Source organism: Salvelinus alpinus, chromosome 12, assembly GCF_045679555.1.
Source record: "Salvelinus alpinus chromosome 12, SLU_Salpinus.1, whole genome shotgun sequence".
NCBI lineage: Eukaryota > Metazoa > Chordata > Actinopteri > Salmoniformes > Salmonidae > Salvelinus > Salvelinus alpinus.
Window position 1 is genome coordinate 14901661 of NC_092097.1, and position 21034 is coordinate 14922694.

Consider the following 21034-nt stretch of genomic DNA (forward strand, 5'->3'; position numbering starts at 1 on the left):
ACATATCAATATTGTGCAAACAATGAAAAAACTGCGTTGGATACTGGCCTGAAGTTTACACAAATGATGCAATGCATTGAAATAGAGATATGCCTCACAGAGATTAAATGTTAAATACACAGTATGGGTAGCAAGCTTAACATGTATATGACACATATAATAAAAGAGTCAAATGTGACCTAGGTACTTAAAATCTGAAAAGAGGTTTATGGGTGTAATAAATATAAGAATTGACTGCTTACCTGAACATTCCATTTGGACCAGTCTTGATTTCATCCATCACTCCAACACTCCCAAACAGGTCTGTTCCCATATTCAATATGTGATGATGTTCAGTGCCAGATTCTTCATTGTTTTAGCAAAAAGTAAATCCATTAACATCTCAGATATTATATGTATTTTCTAAAAATAACTGGAATGGACTCAAATCCTTCAATAACATAACATTTGTTTTAGTTAGCAAAAAAGCATAGAACATTTTGGCTTTTGAGGCTTTAGTGTATAGCATCGTCTGAATCACGGAAAAGTAGAAAAAGCACAATATTATGCCACTGAGATTCTACAAATCACTGCCAAATCCCTTTAAAGTTCTCTCCCACTTGCACTCTGTTTATGTCACTGCCTCGCTCTCTGTGTAGAACCCTCTTCTCTCTCAGTGCACTAATGGGCACAGATTGAGATTATCATGCGGCCGGCTGTGAAGAAAGCCCTAGGTGGACTAGCCTTTATATTTGTATGCAGCTGTACTATATGTAGTACCCTCCCCCTTTTATGATGGAACTCCGTCACTTTGCCGGGGAGATTAGAAAGGCAGTGATATGAGAATACATTCTCATACACACCTGTAGAATATCATGTTCTAACAACTGAAACATGTTCAACTAAAACAATAGTGATTCACAATCACATGCAAATTATAAAGATGCATCTGTTTCTCTACAGTATATACAAAATCATATTCTATAGCATCTCCAGGATCAGTCACATTAATCAGTACTGTTAATACCCGGCTTAAGGTGATATTTTAGTGATCTGTTTGATACCCATTGGATTTGATCAAATCAAAGATTTTGGTGCAACAGACCTTTCTCACAGAATCTTTAATAACTAAATGTAGACCTGATACAGATTCATAACAAAACATAAATCATTATTTACAGTTGCTAGATATGGTGTAAGATTTTAGTCCGTTTTCTGTCTGCCTACACCGGAAAGAAGACTATTCATGCTATGAAGATATGATGGGGCCACTTTGCAAGCTGCTTTTCAGTTGTTTGATTGGAATCTCTAAAAAGGCACACTACTGCCACCTAGTGTATTAGATCCATGTTTGACATCACACTACCGTAATCCGGCGGCGGTAAAACTGACAGCACTAAATGTAACTGTTAAGACCTGACATTTTAACAATTTGCATAGCTAGATAGCATTGTGACAAAGTCAAAACACACAGAAATACTTTTCAAAGACATATTGGTTTACTCTAGATAAATTATACAGGGAAAGAAATGCTTAGCACAGTAAGTTACAGTATGTCATAACTCAGATATAAGGCAGCGCTTAGAATAGAAACAAACAAATAATACATTACAAAGAGAGTTACAGTGTTTTAAAACAAGAGGTTCAATGTTTGGCTAGTACCCTAAGAACACAGACTTCTCCAAGCCGTCCTCTGCTTTGGTGTACTCCAGGTGGGATCTGTAGTACTGGCTGTTGTAGTGAGGGCTGTTGCGGACGTACTCCAGATAGTCAGGGGTTCCTGGACAGATTACATTGTCTGCCAGCAGCACTGTGCCTTTCTGTATGAGACCACACTCCTAGAGAGAGAGGGATATAGGAAGAGATATAGTTGGGGGAATGGGAGAAAGAGAGGGAGATGGGAAGAGATAGAGTTGGAAGAATGGGAGAAAGAGAGGGAGATGGGAAGAGATAGAGTTGGAAGAATGGGAGAAAGAGAGGGAGATGGGAAGAGATAGAGTTGGAAGAATGGGAGAAAGAGAGGGAGATGGGAAGAGATAGAGTTGGAAGAATGGGAGAAAGAGGGAGAAAAGAGAGAATGACGTGTGTTTTGTGTTTTGATTATTCATATCGGTGTAAGAGTGTAGGACTATCAATGCTTCACTATAATCACAGGATGATCAGACTAGTTCTCTTACTTACCTCCAGCAGTTTTGTGTCAGGAAGGTAGCGCTCTTTCCAGTGGTCCAGGAAAACTAAGTCAAACGCCTGGACCCCGAAATGCTCCTTCATCCAAGGGATCCAGTCTCCTGAGGCTCCCTCCACTAGCTGCACCTGGACAACAGTAATGAGATCTCATCTAAGCTCCTGAGTTACAACTGACCCGTATCTTTTAACATCTACTACCCACCCATATTTACATGAATGTACATCACGTTCATCATCAGATGTAATTATATTAATCTATGCTAATCGCCTTTTACCTTATCTTCCAGTCCTGACCATTTGATGACTTGACGAGCAATGGCAGCATAATCTGGGTTGAACTCCAAGGTAATGACACAGGCTCCAGGGGGTAATAGGCGGGCTATGCGTACTGTTGAGTAGCCACAGTAAGTGCCTAACTCCAAGACAGTGACTGGACTCACTTCAATGACCACCGAGTCCAGAATGGAGCCTGTAATGAACACACAATATATAGACACACACACAAAGATGTGGACACAGTCAAGACCAGGCAGACATGTGGCCTGGGGTGGTCTAGAGGTCTAAGAACACATCCTGTATATACGGCTGCAACATGGGTTAATTCAATCCGACTGCTCTTTCAGCACTCTCCTCTACCTTTCACCTCTATCTATCCAATAAACATACAAAATATTTACTATATACTGTGTTTATGTGTATATATATACAGTGGGGAGAACAAGTATTTGATACACTGCCGATTTTGCAGGTTTTCCTACTTACAAAGCATGTAGAGGTCTGTAATTTTTATCATAGGTACACTTCAACTGTGAGAGACGGAATCTAAAACAAAAATCCAGAAAATCACATTGTATGATTTTTAAGTAATTCATTTGCATTTTATTGCATGACATAAGTATTTGATACATCAGAAAAGCAGAACTTAATATTTGGTACAGAAACCTTTGCTTGCAATTAAAGAGATCATACGTTTCCTGTAGTTCTTGACCAGGTTTGCACACACTGCAGCAGGGATTTTGGCCCACTCCTCCATACAGACCTTCTCCAGATCCTTCAGGTTTCGGGGCTGTCGCTGGGCAATACGGACTTTCAGCTCCCTCCAAAGATTTTCTATTGGGTTCAGGTCTGGAGACTGGCTAGGCCACTCCAGGACCTTGAGATGCTTCTTACGGAGCCACTCCTTAGTTGCCCTGGCTGTGTGTTTCGGGTCGTTGTCATGCTGGAAGACTCAGCCACGACCCATCTTCAATGCTCTTACTGAGGGAAGGAGGTTGTTGGCCAAGATCTCGCGATACATGGCCCCATCCATCCTCCCCTCAATACGGTGCAGTCGTCCTGTCCCCTTTGCAGAAAAGCATCCCCAAAGAATGATGTTTCCACCTCCATGCTTCACGGTTGGGATGGTGTTCTTGGGGTTGTACTCATCCTTCTTCTTCCTCCAAACATGGCGAGTGGAGTTTAGACCAAAAAGCTCTATTTTTGTCTCATCAGACCACATGACCTTCTCCCATTCCTCCTCTGGATCATCCAGATGGTCATTGGCAAACTTCAGACAGGCCTGGACATGCGCTGGCTTGAGCAGGGGGACCTTGCCTGCGCTGCAGGATTTTAATCCATGACGGCGTAGTGTGTTACTAATGGTTTTCTTTGAGACTGTGGTCCCAGCTCTCTTCAGGTCATTGACCAGGTCCTGCCGTGTAGTTCTGGGCTGATCCCTCACCTTCCTCATGGTCATTGATGCCCCACGAGGTGAGATCTTGCATGGAGCCCCAGACCGAGGGTGATTGACCGTCATCTTGAACTTCTTCCATTTTCTAATAATTGCGCCAACAGTTGTTGCCTTCTCACCAAGCTGCTTGCCTATTGTCCTGTAGCCCATCCCAGCCTCGTGCAGGTCTACAATTTTATCCCTGATGTCCTTACACAGCTCTCTGGTCTTGGCCATTGTGGAGAGGTTGGAGTCTGTTTGATTGAGTGTGTGGACAGGTGTCTTTTATACAGGTAACGAGTTCAAACAGGTGCAGTTAATACAGGTAATGAGTGGAGAACAGGAGGGCTTCTTAAAGAAAAACTAACAGGTCTGTGAGAGCCGGAATTCTTACTGGTTGGTAGGTGATCAAATGCTTATGTCATGCAATAAAATGCACATTAATTACTTAAAAATCATACAATGTGATTTTCTGGATTTTTGTTTTAGATTCCGTCTCTCACAGTTGAAGTGTACCTATGATAAAAATTACAGACCTCTACATGCTTTGTAAGTAGGAAAACCTGCAAAATCGGCAGTGTATCAAATACTTGTTCTCCCCACTGTATATTTATTATTTAGGTTTTAAATACCAGGCAGACTAATGATAGGATAAAGATCAATTAAATACTTTTATTCTCATTTAGCTGGTTATCTGAGGCCACCCGATTATAAAATGTATGCACACATGACTAAGTCGCTTTGGATAAAAGTGTCTGCTAAATGGCATTTATTATGATTATTAATAACCCATTCAAAGCACATGTAGAGTACCTTTCTCATCCCCCACATTCATGGCCCATTCTCTATGTCTGCAGAAGTGGTCGATGGCTGTGATCACACTCTGGGGGTCTCCTACAGTGGCTTTCCTCTGCACTGCCTTCAGAATACGCTAGATATTTCAGAGGGGAAAATTACGGATGGTATTGTACCTATGATGATGCCTACATTACATTTAGTATTTACTATTTTATTAGGATCCAAATTAGCTGCTGCCTCTCTTCCTGGCGTCCAAACAAGAATAAAACGACACATCACAACAAAACGATAGTCTACTCTACATCATAAATAAAACAACACATCACACAATACATTGTGCACTATACACATTTACACTGGTCCACCATAACAAACGTACAATATAACATGTACAACATTACAACAATACAATATCACAAATACAATGTGTGGGTGTGTGTGCGTGCATCAGTGGCAATGGGTGTGTGCGCGTGTCTCTTCACAGTCCGCTATGTTTTATCATTTTTTTAAATCTGAATTTACTGCCAGCTTCAGTAACCTGATGTGGAAGAGTGTGACATGTAATTATGGCTCTATAGTACAGTACGTTTCGCAGCCTCTGTTCTGGACTTAGGGACTGTGAAGAGACCCCAGGTGGCATGTCTTATGGGGCATGTATGGGTGTCTGAGCTGTTTGTTAGATGTTTGAACAGACAGTTGGGTGCTTTCAACACGTCAATAGTTTTGACAAAGACAAGTAGTGATGCAGTTAATCTCTCGTCTACTTTGAGCCAGGAGAGATTGACATGCATGTTCTTGATATCAGCCCTCCGTGTACATTTAAGGGCCAGCTGTGCTGCTCTGTTCTGGGCCAACTGTAATTTGCCTATGTCCTTCTTTGCGGGACTTGACCATATATATATATATATATATATATACACATATATAGTACCAGTCAAAAGTTTGGACACACCTGCTCATTCAAGGGTTTTTCTTTATTTTTACTATTTTCTACCTTGTAGATGTCACGATCGTGTGGAGGAGAGACGGACCAAAACGCAGCATGTGAAAAATAAGACATCTTTTTATTTGAAGAAGGAAAAACGAAGCAAAACACTTTACAAACTAACAAAACAAAACAACAAATGACCGTGAAGCTATAAACGTTAGTGCACACAAAAAGCAACAAACGTTCAACATAGACAATTACCCACAAACACCTAAAGCCTATGGCTACCTTAAATATGGCTCCCAATCAGAGACAACAATAACCAGCTGTCTCTGATTGAGAACCAAATCAGGCAACCATAGACTTTCCTAAACACCTACACTCAACCATAGACATACCTAGACACATACACTCAACACAAACCCATACACTACAACCAACACCCCCTATACCATATAATCACCCAAAACACACACATACCCCATGTCACACCCTGACCTAACTAAAATAATAAAGAAAACAAATAATACTAAGGCCAGGGCGTGACAGTAGAATAATAGTGAAGACATCGAAACTATGAAATAACACATGGAATCATGTGTTAGTAACCAAAAAAGTGTTAAACAAATTAAAATATATTTTAGATATTAGTTTCTTCAAAGTAGCCACCCTTTGCCTTGAAGACAGCTTTGCACACTCTTGGCATGCTGGTTAAGTGTTCCTTGAATTCGAAATAAATCACGACAGTGTCACCAGCAAAGCACCCCCACACCATCACACTTCCTCCTCCATGCTTCACGGTGGGAACCACACATGCGGAGATCATCCGTTCACCTACTCTGTGTCTCACAAAGACTGGAACCAAAAATCTCCAATTTGGACTCATCAGACCAAAGGACAGATTTCCACTGGTCTTATGTCCATTGCTCATTTTTCTTGGCCCAAGCAAGTCTATTCTTCTTATTGGTGTCCTATAGTAGTGGTTTCTTTGCAGCAATTCAACCATGAAGGCCTGATTCACGCAGTCTCCTCTGAACAGTTGATGTTGAGATGTGTCTGTTACTTGAACTCTGTAAAGCATTTATTTGGACAGCAATCTGAGGTGCAGTTAACTCTAATCAACTTATCCTCTGCAGCAGAGGTAACTCTGGGTCTTCCTTTCCTGTAGCGGTCTTCATGAGAGCCAGTTTCCTCATAGCACTTGATGGTTTTTGCGACTACACTTGAAGAAATGTTCGAAGTTCTTGAAATTTTCTGGATTGACTGACATTCATGTCTTAAAATAATGATGGACTGTCGTTTCTCTTTGCTTATTTGAGCTGTTCTTGCCATAATACGGACTTGGTCTATTACCAAATATGTCTATCTTCTGTATACTACCCCTACCTTGTCACAGCACCACTGATTGGTTCAAATGCATGTAGGAAAGAAATTCCACAAATAAACTTTTATCAAGGCACACCTGTTAATTGAAATTCATTACAGGTGACTACCTCATGAAGCTGGTTGAGAGAATGCTAAGAGTGTGCAAACTTTTGACTGGTACTGTAGGTCTATAACCTCTCATATAGATTTAATATTAACTCATGCAAAAATCAGTAGCAGTGCATGGGTAAAATCACTGTGGAAGCCAAGCCCCCCCCCCCCCCCCCCCAAACAACATATTACAACTTACATGTTGTGATAATTGCGTTGTTTGCACTAAAGGGATGACACACACACTGTCATTTCACTCTGAAAACTCTCAAAGGGAAACGCTGTCGTAATACCTTTCATGACAGGTCTCTGGAAGAATCACAATACTATAGTAACAATGGTGAACACCAAAGACTGAACTATACATCTGTTTGGAGAGCTCACTTGAGGACGTGAAGTCCGGGTCAAGGTGTCCAGTGCACGCTCCACGATGACATCATGCCACAGTAGTGCCAGTCCTCCATGATACTGCACAGCCGTGGGGATCACCCAGCGGTAAAGAACAAAGAGGACAGCCGCTCCCATGATCAAACCAGAAAGAAGGCTCAGCAACATCCTAGGACACACAAAGATGGCTGTCATAAAAATGAATTCACTGTAATATAAACTATTTCTAATTTAGTTATGAAGACGGATAAACAAATAAATAACCATAGACACACTGTACCCATTTTAAAAGATTTTGCAATACAGTATGTCCTCTTATAAACAACAAGAAATCTGTGTGATCATAATGAAATGAATACTTATGGAAATCAATGCCCACGTCCATCTGATCTTGTATCTCTCCTTTCATTCCTCCTTTTGTACTAGGCTAATGAAATGGGTATTTACTATGCAGCAGATGACACTCAAACATATCCTCCTCTCATTATCATTCAACCACTGTTGTCATATCCACTCATTACTCTCCATCACTCTCACCATCTCTCATCAAGGGGAAATGTATTACATGATTGGCACTTTATACTAATATTATCAACAAATACATTCATGTGTCCATGTGTTTCAAAATAATACTAACTAAATCACACTGGACTATGACAAAGTAACAACAAATACAACAAGTGTCTATTCATGAAGGAAAGACAGTCAACAACCTAGCGCTCATATTGAAAATCAAAAACACCTCTGAAACATGGTGGTTGAGTTGAGAAAAGTGCAAAAAGGGGATAAGAACTAAGCCTAAATCCACTACAAAACAAATTATTTGCATGCATGGAGGCGGGGGGTGGGGGGGTGGACTCTTGAACCTTTCATAGAGAATGCAACTCATGTCTATAAGCCCAGGAGAGGCTGAGCGGAGGTAATGCCTCGAGATGGGCTTTGTGTTGCATAGCAACGGGCAGAACAGGTCAAGCTGTGAGACAGAACCCATGGCACTTGGGCTGAGACCATCTTTACTTAGGCTTTCTTACACGTGTACTGTAGCTACATACATAAAAGCTTCTGGAAATGTAGTCAGGCGCTTTGAGAGAGTGCCTTAATTTGATGGCAAATATACAGTCAATTGTTTGATGAAGCGGATTAACTGTAGCATATTCCAGTGGGCATTACACCCTCAAGGTGCTTGAGATGTATAAAGACAAAATAAAATGTATAAAGACAAAATATTAGCATCCGCTTATACTAAATAATTATAAACTGCAGTGTACAGAGAGAGAGCTCAATAAAACAACTCTGAAGATCGTTCCAAGACATCATGAGGAGAAGAGGGGCATGTGAATCAGATGATAGAAAAAACATGCCACACGTATTTAACCCAATCCCCACTGATGTAATTATGGAATCTAAACAGTTCCATTGAAATCTACACAATTCAGTCAGTCAAACTTCAGAATGCTCTGCAAAATCTTAAGCTTTTTAAAGGGAGAAGACAATTTACTGCACTGTTATTATGAAACCACAGTTGAAACCAACAATGTAAGCATGCAAAAAGTAGCCGCTATTTACTATACTATTTCAGCATGCAAAGATAGATTAAAGACATGTCAATGGCAAAATAACATGGCTATACTTACATCTGAAGCTTGTCAGTCTCCAATCAGGATGGAGATATTCTTCCTTTTCTTCACTTACACTTCTCCTTCTTGATGCCACCTCTCTCGCCATAAAACTGTTTCACACCTTCCAGCACAGTTCGTCTCACACACCAGCGCACATTTTCACGAGACTAACCCCTCCCTACTTGCCAACCCTCCCCCTCTCTTTCCGCTGCTGAATTATAGCTAACCCTTAGTGTGAACAGAGAGGGAATCCAACTGGGCACGGACGTCAATTTAACATCTGGTCCACGTTGGTTCGACATCATTTCATTGACATGTGGAAACAACGTTGAATCAACCAGTGTGTGCCCAGTGGGATGTGGAGGTCTCACTAGAGAAAGCCCACTTTCAGTCATCAACACACTCACAGCCTACTCACACATAAGTTAGATCATAAGGGACAACACAGAAGGAAGCAATGAAAGGAGGGGAGGTATGGCTTACCTTGCATGGACTGGGTGACCGGGCTGTAGTTTTGAACCCTACTCATCAGTATCCAAATCCCCTTTGAAGCCACTCCTTCTCTGTCATTCCACGAGGTCTCATAACAGGAGTCAGGTGAATCAGAGTATTATGAATTCATGCATGAATTGGCTAAATTAACACAACGTCTAATTCTAATCCGATTTCTATTCATTATTTTAAGAAACGCGGTAGATAATGAAAGCCTTGTATAAACAAATAACATTTATTCAAAGAAAGACAAAAACAAAAGTAATTTTCCCAGTGTCCTTTTGAAAAGGCAGTATTCCAGTAAGTCTTGCCTTCTTTATGATTTTGGTCATTGATGTGCTCAAATTTGAATAATCTGAACACAGGCCATCACATCAGAAATAATGTGGAATATCAAATGAATATCTAAAGAGAGCTGTAAAATTAAACAGTGACAGTTTTACATAAACTGGATTTGTTTCATCATCATGTCATCTCTCCATATCAAAAGTTATTTTCTCCACATCAAACGCTTCAAATCACCCGACAAAATATAGTGATAATTGATTGCTCTCCCAGAGCAAACAGAAAAATAGCACATGCAGAATATCATTTCATACGTGACCCACAAACCCCCCCCCCCCCTCCACTTAAATGGCAATTCTGCCACTTTTCAACCTCATAATTATCACCAGCACCAAACCAGTGTCTACATACGGTATGTGAAAACAGCACGTTTCTATGATCTGTGGTTAAACAGATAAGGTCCTAAAAAAGACTTCTCTGTGACATCACAGGGTAGGATTAAAAGTAAGAGAAACTGATTTTCTAAACCTGCAACAAGTTTCTAGTCAGAGGGAAGGTCTTGCTCCCCACGTCGCCGTGTATCTCACAGTGTTAGAAAATCACATTTAAAAAAAAATGTTTAAACTTTTGATGATGTCATCGGGTTTAACTTTTTAAATGTATATTTTGTTCTACAAAAAGTAGAAATACACATATTTCACATATGTAGACACTGGTATTGTGCTAGAGATAATGACATGAGGTTTAAAATTGGTGGATTTGCCCTTGAAATCATCATCATATTAAGGGACTTCACCTGTGTAACCTCTGTGGCCTCGGTGAGACGGCTGTCTATGATGTAATCCAGGGTGGTTCAGACACTGGGCAGTGGTGGCGACTCTGTGTCCATGAGGATACCAGAGGGGTTCAGACACTAGGTAACATGGTAGATAGAGCCACCACTAGATAACACTAGGTATGATGTCTATGAGGAGATCCAGGGATGTTTTAGACACTGGGCAGCGGTGGCTCTCTTCTCTGGGAGGGGCTCCAGCATGGTGAGGAGGAAGGCACTGAACTGGACTGCCTGCTCCCGTGGCCACTCGTATTTATCCAGCAGGATCTCACACAAACTCCACGGCTTCAGCCTTGAGATGCGCCGCAGATGCCCTGTTAGCAAACAAGGGAAAGAGTCTTACATAATTACACTAAGTATTGACTGAACAGGATATGTAAAAGGAATTTGATAGTCATTGTGTGGGTGAAATTAAAATAAGGGTGCTCTTTCACATAAATATGAATCATATGCTACAAGAAACTATTTGTGTATACAACATTTCACAAGTCATTGTGAATAGATATACCTTTGTGATTGAAATATCGCCTGGAGTTTCTCCCTGAGAGGGCAAACTGGGATGGAAGGGGTCCCAGCAACTCAATTATGTGAGCAATGTGATCTGAAAGGAGACATTGGACTATGCTGGTGAAATAAATATTATAGCATTTATTTTCTTTCTTTTTTTTTATGAGCAAGACCAATCACCAGGAAAAACACAGGACAGAGGAGAAAGAACAAGGCTTACCTTCCTCTCGAGAGAAGTTGTCCCCTGAATGGGGTTCAAACAGATATTCCCCAGTGGCCAGCTCAAATGCCTGTATGGAAATGTTAGAGTTCTTAGTAATAGATATTATAGACAGTCATAAGGGTGGATGTGGTGCTCCTGGGTTCTCACCATGCAGGCTGTGCTCCAGATGTCTGCAGGAGTGCCATAGTCAGCCCCAATCAGGACCTCCACAGAGCGGTACTGACAGGTCTGGATGTCCTCTGTGAAGTGTTTGTACTGGAGACCAGACATGAAGAATTAGCCCTCAATACTATGAGCAATTACTTGATATTAGCCTGTTGAATGTTATATTAATGTATTTTGTCATCTAAGGTACCATATTTAATACCTATACAGTACCAGTCCAAAGTTTGGACAAACCTCATTCTAGGGTTTTTCTTTATTTTCACTATTTTCTACATTGTAGAATAATAGTGAAGACATCAAAACTATGAAATAACACATATGGAATCATGTAGTAACCAAAAAAGTGTTAAACAAATATATTTTATATTTGAGAATATTCAAAGCAGCCACCCTTTGCCTTGATGACAGCTTTGCACACTCTTGGCATTCTGTCAACCAGCTTCATAAGGTAGTCACCTGGAATGCATTTCAATTAACAGGTGTGCCTTAAAAGTTAAAAGTTTATTTGTGGAATTTCTTTCCTTCTTAATGCGTTTGAGCCAATCAGTGGTGTTGTGACAAGGTAGGGTTGGTATATAGAAGATAGCCCTATTTGGTGAAAGACCAAGTCCATTTTATGGCAAGAACAGCTCAAATAAGCAAAGAGAAATGACGGTCCATCATTACTTTAAGGCATGAAGGTCAGTCAATTTGGAAAATGTCAAGAACTTTGAAAGTTTCTTCAAGTGCAGTTGCAAAAACCAACCACTATGATGAAACTGGCTCTCATGAAGACCTCCACAAGAAAGGAAGACCCAAAGTTACCTCTGCTGCAGAGGATAAGTTCATTAGATTTAGAGTTACCAGCCTCAGAAATTGCAGCCCAAATAAATGCTTCACAGAGTTCAAGTAACAGACATCTCAACATCAACTGTTCTCAGAGGAGACTGCGTGAATCAGGCCTTCGTGGTCAAATTGCTGCAAAGAAACCACTACTAAAGCACACCAATAACAATAAGAGACTTGCTTGGGCCAAGACAAATGAGCAACGGACATTAGACCAGTGGAAATCTGTCCTTTGGTCTGATGAGTCCAAATTGGAGATTTTTGATTCCAGTCTTTGTGAGACACAGAGTAGGTGAACGGATGATCTCTGCATGTGTGGTTCCCACCGTGAAGCATGGAGGAGGTGTTATGGTGTGGGGTTGCTTTGCTGGTGACACTGTCAGTGATTTATTGTGATGGTGTGGGGGTGCTTTGCTGGTGACACTGTCTGTGATTTATTTTGAATTCAAGGCATACTTAACTAGCATGGCTACCTCAGCATTCTGCAGCAATACGCCATGCCATCGGGTTTGCGCTTCGTGGGACTATCATTTGTTTTTCAACAGGACAATGACCCAACACACCTCCAGGCTGTGTAAGGGCTATTTGACCAATAAGGAGAGTGATGCTGCATCAGAAGACCTGGCCTCCACAATCACCCGACCTCAACCCAATTGAGATGGTTTGGGATGAGTTGGACCGCAGAGTGAAGGAAAAGCAGCCAACAAGTTCTCAGCATATGTGGGAACTCCTTCAAGACTGTTGGAAAAGGATTCCAGGTGAAGCTGGTTGAGATAATGCCAAGAGTGTGCAGAGCTGTCATCAAGGTAAAGGGTGGCTACTTTGAAGAATCTCAAATATAAAATATATTTTGATTTTGAATTATTTAACACTTTTTTGGTTAATACATGATTCCATATGTGTTATTTCATAGTTTTGATGTCTTCACTATTATTCTACAATGTAGAAAACAGTTTTAAAAAATTAAGAAAAACCCTGGAATGAGTAGGTGTGTCCAAACTTTCGACTGGTACTGTATTCATTCATATACATAATGTCTGTCAGATAGTATCTCACCACCCAGCAGGCGTTGCCCAGATCTGCAATCTTGATGCTGATTTCATCAGCATTCTGTGGCTTCAGAAGATTCACCAACATATCTGTTTCACTGAACCCTGAAACAAAATACAAGACAGATGGCGCAGATAGATATTGTGGATGATGGATGCGCCGTGAGTGCTCTGGTGTAAAATGGATGCTATGTATGATGTATTACAACATAAATATCATTCATATACACTGAGCATACAAAACATTAGGAACACCTGCTCTTTCCATGACATAGATAGACTGACCAGGTGAATCCATGTGAAAGCTATGATCCCTTATTAATGTCACCTGTGAAATCTACTTCAATCAGTGTAGATGAAGGGGAGGAGAGAGGTTAAAGAAAGATTTATAATCCTTGAGACCATTGAGACATGGATTGTGTTTGTGTGCCATTCAGTTGGTGAATGGGCAAAAACGTGCTCAAGTTTCCCTGTGTGTATCAAGAATGGTCCACCACCCAAAGGACAGCCAGCCAACTTGACACAACTGTGGGAAGCATTGGAGTCAACATGGGCCAGCATCCCTGTGAAATGCTTGAAAACCTTGTAGAGTCCATGCCCCAAAGAATTAAGGCTGTTATGAGGGCAAAAGTCGTTGCAACTCAATATTAGGAAGGTGTTCCTAATGTTTTGTACACTTAGTATAATTAAACTTAATCATCCGCATATGCATGAAATACTATAATGCAAATCATGAAAGTTCAATTGAAACACTGGACAGGTATTCTGACATATACTACACGGAAATATGCTGTGACAATATACTCTATACAGCCGGCTCCAGATCAAGACTGACCATGTGATGATGATAAGGGCTGGTTGTCTCTCTGGGTAGAATGATGCAACACTGTAGATTGTCTAGAGCAGTGAGACATTGTAGTCAATGATGGTGCATCTTCTATTGGTGACGAGACTGACTCCTTGCTGTCAGAGCCCATTGCTTCTTCATGCAGCAGGTTCCGTCTCCAAGTAGTACGCACAGGACCTGAAGGCTTAGGGGGAGAGGTGGAATTGGGAGTGCTACAGGGAGTGGTGATATTGGAGAATGACACATGAGGTTTTGCCCTCTTCTGACGGTCAACTAAAGTGTCCTCGCCCTGCTGCGGCTGTTGATGTTTGTTCTCCTTTCTCGACAACCTGGCCCTCGGGATCCTGGAAACCTTTCCGGTCTATGAGCACAGGCACAGGACTTTGTTGGGAAACTTAAATTGAGACGTCTCTCATTTTGCAGCATGCAACAGTGTTAAAAATATTTTAAACCAATCTCTGCAAATAAGGTACATTTCTTTAAATATTAGTACCACAAATCCCTTTTTCATGCAGTGCATGCTAATTTTCAATGAATTGATCAAGGTGAACAATTTCACTACAAACGCAAAGGTATAGTTATACATACAGAATGAATATAAATAGCAATTAGTAAACTGTGCATCTTCATTCAGAAATGCTGTTCATGTGCAAGTTAATGATTAATACACACTTGTTATAACACACACACACACACACACACACACACACACACACACACACACACACACACACACACACACACACACACACACACACACACACACACACACACACACACACACACACACACACACACACACACACACAACTGCTGTTTTAATGGTTGAATGAGTAGAAAACCTGAAACAATACTGTAACTATTGACAACAGCCAGATTCACAGATCAATGCTTTCCTCCAGAAGAACCTTCCTAGGGCCAAGATGCAGTGAATCAGCACACACTCACAATGCCAAGGCCATCTTACCCAAACCCCAAGAGTCTGGAAAGCCACAGTCAACTTCCCCAACAGGTTTGACACAATCTAATACCCAAATTATGATAGGAGGGGTCAGAGAGACATAGGTGACAGATGAGGTCATCAAAAGATTACCAGAAACTATGTTTCCCCCTTTGTAGCAATATGGTTGGTTCATGATTTGAGACAAGACAAAGAGTTGATTGCCATACCTGCTTCTCTCTTAGACTGGTATTTTCTGGCATCAGTAGTAGATGAAGAGATCAGCAAGGCACAAGAGAGCATGAAATCAAATCATAGAGAACAAAAATAATAGCATTAGGTAATATTATACTTCGACGCCTAATATTCAGCATTGTTATTGCATCTCTATCTCTCCGTAACAAATCTTTTCCATTTCCCTCCATCTAAAAATAAAATAAGTTTAAAAAAGACAGAGGGAATTGTACTTAATGACACATGTACGCCAACTTGGAATAAAGAGCAATCCTAACCTGAACAGCTTGTGGGAGCAGGAGAAACTGGCAGCTCCTGTAGGTTGGTGTCGGCTGCCAGCTCCTGGACGTAAACATCATCCACTCTCAAAAGGATGTTCTCTGGCTTAATGTCTGTGTGGATAATCTTGCATTTAGTGTGCAAGTAATCTAAGCCCTGGAGAACCTGTGATATGAGACAACAGTGGTGATATAGTGTGGCTACATGACACCAGGGAACACACAAAGGAGATCATCCTTTCACAAAAGCTGGTCTGGATGATAAAACGGTAGAGACAGGATTTGGAGATCACAGGGGAAAGACACCACCTGTCTGAGGATGCTCTTAACGCAGGGCAGGGGAAGGCCAGTGTAGTTGGATTTGATGATCCACTTCAGCAGTTGGTGACCCAGCACTTCAAGAACCATGCATACATCTGACACATAGCTGAATTAAGGAGAAACCATTTCACTCAAATGTGCAAGTTAACATACGACACATACTGTATGAGAAATAGATCATGGGTAAAATGATAACACATGGATGACTTTTAAAAGGATACGCTCCCCATTGACTCCAGAGACCTTGAAGTCATCGATAAGTTGCACAACAGTGTCTCGTTTAGGGTCAGATGGGTCACTGTCCCTTACCTAAATGCAATTGATAACGGGACATAACTGGGGAGTAAACATGTGACTTTTCATTATCACCATTGTGCTACAAATAAAAGGCAATATTTCCTAATAAGCTTGGCTCTGGTTGATGAACAAGCAAGGTAGACTGATTAAGCCTATGTAGCAGAGAATAAAAGGTTGAACATGGGTATACAATACTAACACATTTCAGAAGCTTGATCTCATCCAAACCAGTCTCTGTGAAGGTTGGAGCACTCTTTACCACCTTCAGAGCCACAAAACGCCTCTTCCTGCTCATACAAATAAAAAATGTGAATCACCTGCTTTAACTGTCATAATCACAATATGAAACCGAAGGTCAATCAATAACAAAAACAATGTTATCAGTATACTGTAACTATTATACTTACTCAATGTCCCAGCCTAGCCACACAGTGGAGAAGTGGCCCCATCCCAACTTCTTCACCACCTGATAACGGTCAATGAATATTGCTCCAATTTCCACCGGGTAGTATCCACCTACAATGAACATTGAAACCTCTTTCCGATCAACAATAAACTGTATAAAAACTCCTACCACACATTATTGTATTGTTGTTTGGTGATATTTGGCACACTGGTGAAGTACCTATACAGTATTCAGATGGATTCTCCTGTTCCTCATCATCTGACCCAAAAATCTCAGGTGAAGGGGGATATGATGATAGTTTGATGGTAAGGGGTGGTTTGGGGGTAGGGTCAACTAGTGGTTTAGGGGTCAGGGATTTGAGGGTAAGGGATGATTTGGGGGTAAGCGGTGGGTTGGAGTTAACAGCAGGTAAACTGAGGGAAAGGGCTGATATTGCAGCAGCATATCTAGATGAAGGCACATTGGACATTGTCAAAGGACACAATAGAACAGGGAGCCGACGCCTTCTAGCCTAGACAGCACAGGTCATGCAAGTGTAGGATTGAAGATAATGGAGATGAAGATGGTACACGCAGAAGGCCTACGGCAAAAAGAAAAACAGACAAACTGTTCATTAAACACTTTCACACTATTATAAATTGACATCCTAAGCATTCATACATAGGATATATGAGGTTAAATCAGGCAACACAACATGGCCAATGTACAGGTAACTGCCAAAATAAAGGAAACACCAACATAAAGTGTTTTAATAGGGTGTTGGGCTACCACAAACCCCTCTTTTAAAGTCGTGAGATCTCTTCTAGCCATGGTAGTCAAAACAATGGGCAAATGGACATTTTCATACATTACCCTAAGCCTACAAGCAACTGATGCAGACCTTTGGAACATCTACATTTTAAAAAGTCTAATAAATCCATGTAATATAGCCTACACCTTCGCAATGAATCCATTATTTATTTTAGACAGGTCTAAAGAAACATGGTATGAAGAAAATGTCATCTATTTCAGAAGAATGAATAGCATACTCTGAGTTGTCCTTAATTAGTTCCTGATCTGGCTATGCCAAATGGCTGTGGGCTACACTAGTTCATTTAACAGACTTGCTTAGAATTCTGTGGCATTATTTAATATTATTTTATAATATGAAGAATACAATTGAACAAAGCTGAATAAAATAGACAGGATATTTTCTCCAAACGATTTGAGGGAGTGCACACATGCAAATATTCTGTTGAGCGGTTAACAAAGAAATATGTACTCCTATATGCTTATTTATAGTTATTAATGTAACTTTAGTTGTTCTACAAACGCTGGGATATATGTTTGGATTTTTAATACATTGTAAGGCTGAATGATGCGACTCTAATGATGATTTGAAAAAAGTTGCTTGAAAGGCATGAGCTCTGCTTTGTTTTTTGCGCAGTCTGTACACTCTTCGTCAGTCTCTAAATTACAATTTGAGAAGCACTTGATTATGCCTCGAATTTCCCTGCGGCCTCCCCTTTGTGTGGCGATAATGCACCCTAAAATCAGAAGCACCGGGGACGCAACTTTACGCGTCCTTATCCAATTTCGAGGTGCATATTGAAGATATAGCCAACAGGATGAATAGGCTTAACGAACTGCAAAAGCACTAGCCTATGTCAATCTACTATCCCCCATAGTACAAATTCTACTCTGTGGGATAAATACATATTCCAAACATATTCTGGGACAGTTGTAAGACGTGATAGATCCCAAATTAATATAACCACTAGCATCAAAAAAAACTTTTTTACGCAATGAGGCTGACGCAACAGATCAGAACATTTAGCTAAAAATTTTGATAAACTATTCGGCTATTTCTTCCCATTATAAGTGCAGTAATGCGCACACAGCAGTAGGTTATACGCGCAAATGTTCCATTAGCGGGGAAAGACCATTATCAAAAGTTACCATGAATGCGATTATGCATGTAATGCCTTAATTATAAAGGTGCATTTTTATGGTGAAAATGATCATTCCCAAACTTGAAACTCAAGCGATGCATACAGTATGTATGCCCGTTAGGCTCTACACCCCTTGTAAAGAGGATTAATGTGCTTCATTTTAAGAAGTTATTTGGCCACTTTAGTAGTGATACAAACCTTGTCAAAACATATAGGCCTATGGGTTAGGCTACATGAGGTGTCCGACTCTGATTCGAAACAGTCACACAAAAATCTTGTCTTGACATATATTAAATAATATATGTGTGAAATTACCTTTGATTTAGAAAGGCAGTAAGCAAGTTTGTTTGGCTACTAATGATCAGCAGCATCAGAGCTTGGAGAAGCCTAATAACAGTGACTGAAAGGTCACGTGGAATTTGACTGCCTTCATGACTGGTGGCACAAGGTGTGGCAGTAATATGGTCACCACAACAGCCCTAGGTGTGAATAACTATGTAAATTAGATATTTCCTTTTGATTTTCAATAAATCTGCAAAAAAAGTCTAAAAACATGTTTTCACTTTGTAATTACGAGGTATTGTGTATAGATGGGTGAGATTTTTATTTTATTCATTTTGAATTCAGGCTGTATGTAACACAATGTGGAGTAAGTCAAGGGGTATGAATACTTTCTGAAGGCACTGTACTTGTCACGTTCCTGACCTGTTTTCTCTTATTTTTGTATGTGTTTAGTTGGTCAGGGCGTGAGTTGGGGTGGGCATTCTATGTTATGTGTTTCTATGTTGGTTTAAATGGGTTGCCTGATATGGTTCTCAATTAGAGGCAGGTGTTTGACATTTCCTCTGATTGAGAACCATATTAAGGTAGGATGTTCTCACTGTTTGTTTGTGGGTGATTGTCTTCCGTGTCTGTGTTTGTCGCGCTACACGGGACTGTTTCGGTTTGTGTAGTCTATTCCTGTTCTGCGTGTTTATGTAAGTTTTCCAGTTCAGGTCTGTCTACGTCGTTTTGTTGTTTTGTAATATTCACAAGTGTATTTCGTGTTTTCGTCTTTTACTTTAATAAATTCATTATGTCCTATAACCACGCTGCACTTTGGTCCAATCCCTACTCCTCCTCTTCAAGCGAAGAGGAGGAGAAAGACCGTTACAGTACTTCGTATTCCTCATTTACTGAAGTATTTCCTTTATTTTGGCACTTACCTGCATCTACAAAAGAGTAAAGCCTATTCAAATTCTACATTTAGTAAATATTATCATTCTAGATACTGTCTGCAATTACATTTTCAGGGTCCAGTGAATGTGCAAGAGACAGTTTATTTTTAGCTGGGTTTCGATGAATGGCTTGTCAACTTAAATAGCTCTTCAAAGCTGGCCTTTAACTATTGACTGGGTGCATGCTCTCTAGCAGAGTCCTTCTTGTAAACATGTCACAACTATAGCTAGATAGGGCCGTCTGTCAAGTAATTCTCTCAGTCAAGTCATGAAGGTGTCAAACACAACCTCCAGTTTGAGTTGTTTGGTAAGACTTCAGCACTGCCAAGTACAGCAAACCTGTCCTCTAAATATATATATATTTTTTTAAATGTAACAGATGATTTACATTTGTGTAACTGATTTATAAAAGTAACTAAGGCAAAACGGAAATTAGCGTGCTAATAATAGTCGTTAGATTGCCTGAGTCTGTTCTCGACAAAAGTTGTTTATTTGTTGCAGTTTGTCATTGCTTTGAAGCTGATATCAGCGAACAACTTCAAGTTCATGCAGTTATTACAAGGTGACATATTAAATAACAATTGGTTCTAAACATTATTACAGTGAAATAGTGAAATATTTTTTTTAATATTTACCCAAATACTTACATATAATAGTGAAAAACGGTGTCCTCCGATTTCTCTGGCAGCTGAGGGACCGTTCTTTCCTCGTCAATGTTTACTCAGCGTGCGTGCCTGCCTGCCCATAAGCACAGCACATGTTTTGAAAATGACATGCGCTGAGCTGTGCTGGTGGCTGGCAGGACACTGGTTTCCACTTTCCACTAGAATCAGTGGTATTCAACTGGGTCTCCGCTGTAGGGGGTTTCAGTGTTTTTATGAATATCGCTAGAAACAACAGAATACATTCATTTGGAATTACAAACAAGTGCATGTGCCGCTGCCTGCTGGTAAGCTTTCTTAACCTTGGACATACATTTTTGCCAACACATGGCTGACCTTTGTTTAACCAGCTAAACAGCTGCTCTTAGTGAAAATGTGTTTGGAGTTACCTTTCTAGCTAATAGGCTATGTTAGAGTGTACACCTCTGATTTCAATTA

General features: G+C 40.5%; 3 protein-coding genes across 5 annotated transcripts in view; all 3 read right to left on the reverse strand.

The window, feature by feature from the left end:
- Positions 1–779, reverse strand: part of LOC139536539 (metabotropic glutamate receptor 6-like) — a 37564-nt gene extending 36785 nt beyond the window's left edge. The window contains exon 1 of the mRNA XM_071337135.1: positions 243–779. The gene's annotated coding sequence lies outside the window, so the exon portion shown is untranslated. The remainder of the gene's footprint in view (positions 1–242) is intronic.
- A 302-nt stretch (positions 780–1081) lies between these two features.
- Positions 1082–9699, reverse strand: LOC139536543 (catechol O-methyltransferase B-like). Of its 3 annotated transcripts, none has more exons than XM_071337142.1 (6): positions 9566–9699; positions 7461–7632; positions 4688–4805; positions 2442–2635; positions 2161–2292; positions 1082–1817 (listed from the first exon to the last, which is right to left on the reverse strand). In XM_071337142.1, exons 2-6 carry the CDS (start codon positions 7629–7631, stop codon positions 1635–1637), a joined length of 798 nt encoding a protein of 265 aa, XP_071193243.1. In that variant the 5' UTR covers position 7632; positions 9566–9699; the 3' UTR covers positions 1082–1634. The 3 variants fall into 3 exon arrangements, with proteins under 3 accessions (XP_071193243.1, XP_071193242.1, XP_071193244.1); XM_071337141.1 differs by lacking the exon at positions 9566–9699 and adding an exon at positions 9098–9558; XM_071337143.1 differs by lacking the exon at positions 9566–9699 and adding an exon at positions 7276–7301 and having other exon boundaries at positions 7461–7598.
- Positions 9700–9895: 196 nt separating this feature from the next.
- On the reverse strand, positions 9896–21034 carry LOC139536541 (SRSF protein kinase 3-like). The gene is made up of 15 exons (XM_071337138.1): positions 20582–21034; positions 17006–17366; positions 16788–16896; positions 16580–16667; positions 16305–16392; positions 16072–16178; positions 15763–15928; positions 15481–15506; positions 15278–15334; positions 14299–14671; positions 13471–13568; positions 11572–11679; positions 11422–11491; positions 11203–11295; positions 9896–11008 (listed from the first exon to the last, which is right to left on the reverse strand). The coding sequence occupies exons 2-15, from the start codon at positions 17253–17255 to the stop codon at positions 10824–10826; spliced, it is 1818 nt and encodes a 605-aa protein (XP_071193239.1). The 5' UTR covers positions 17256–17366; positions 20582–21034; the 3' UTR covers positions 9896–10823.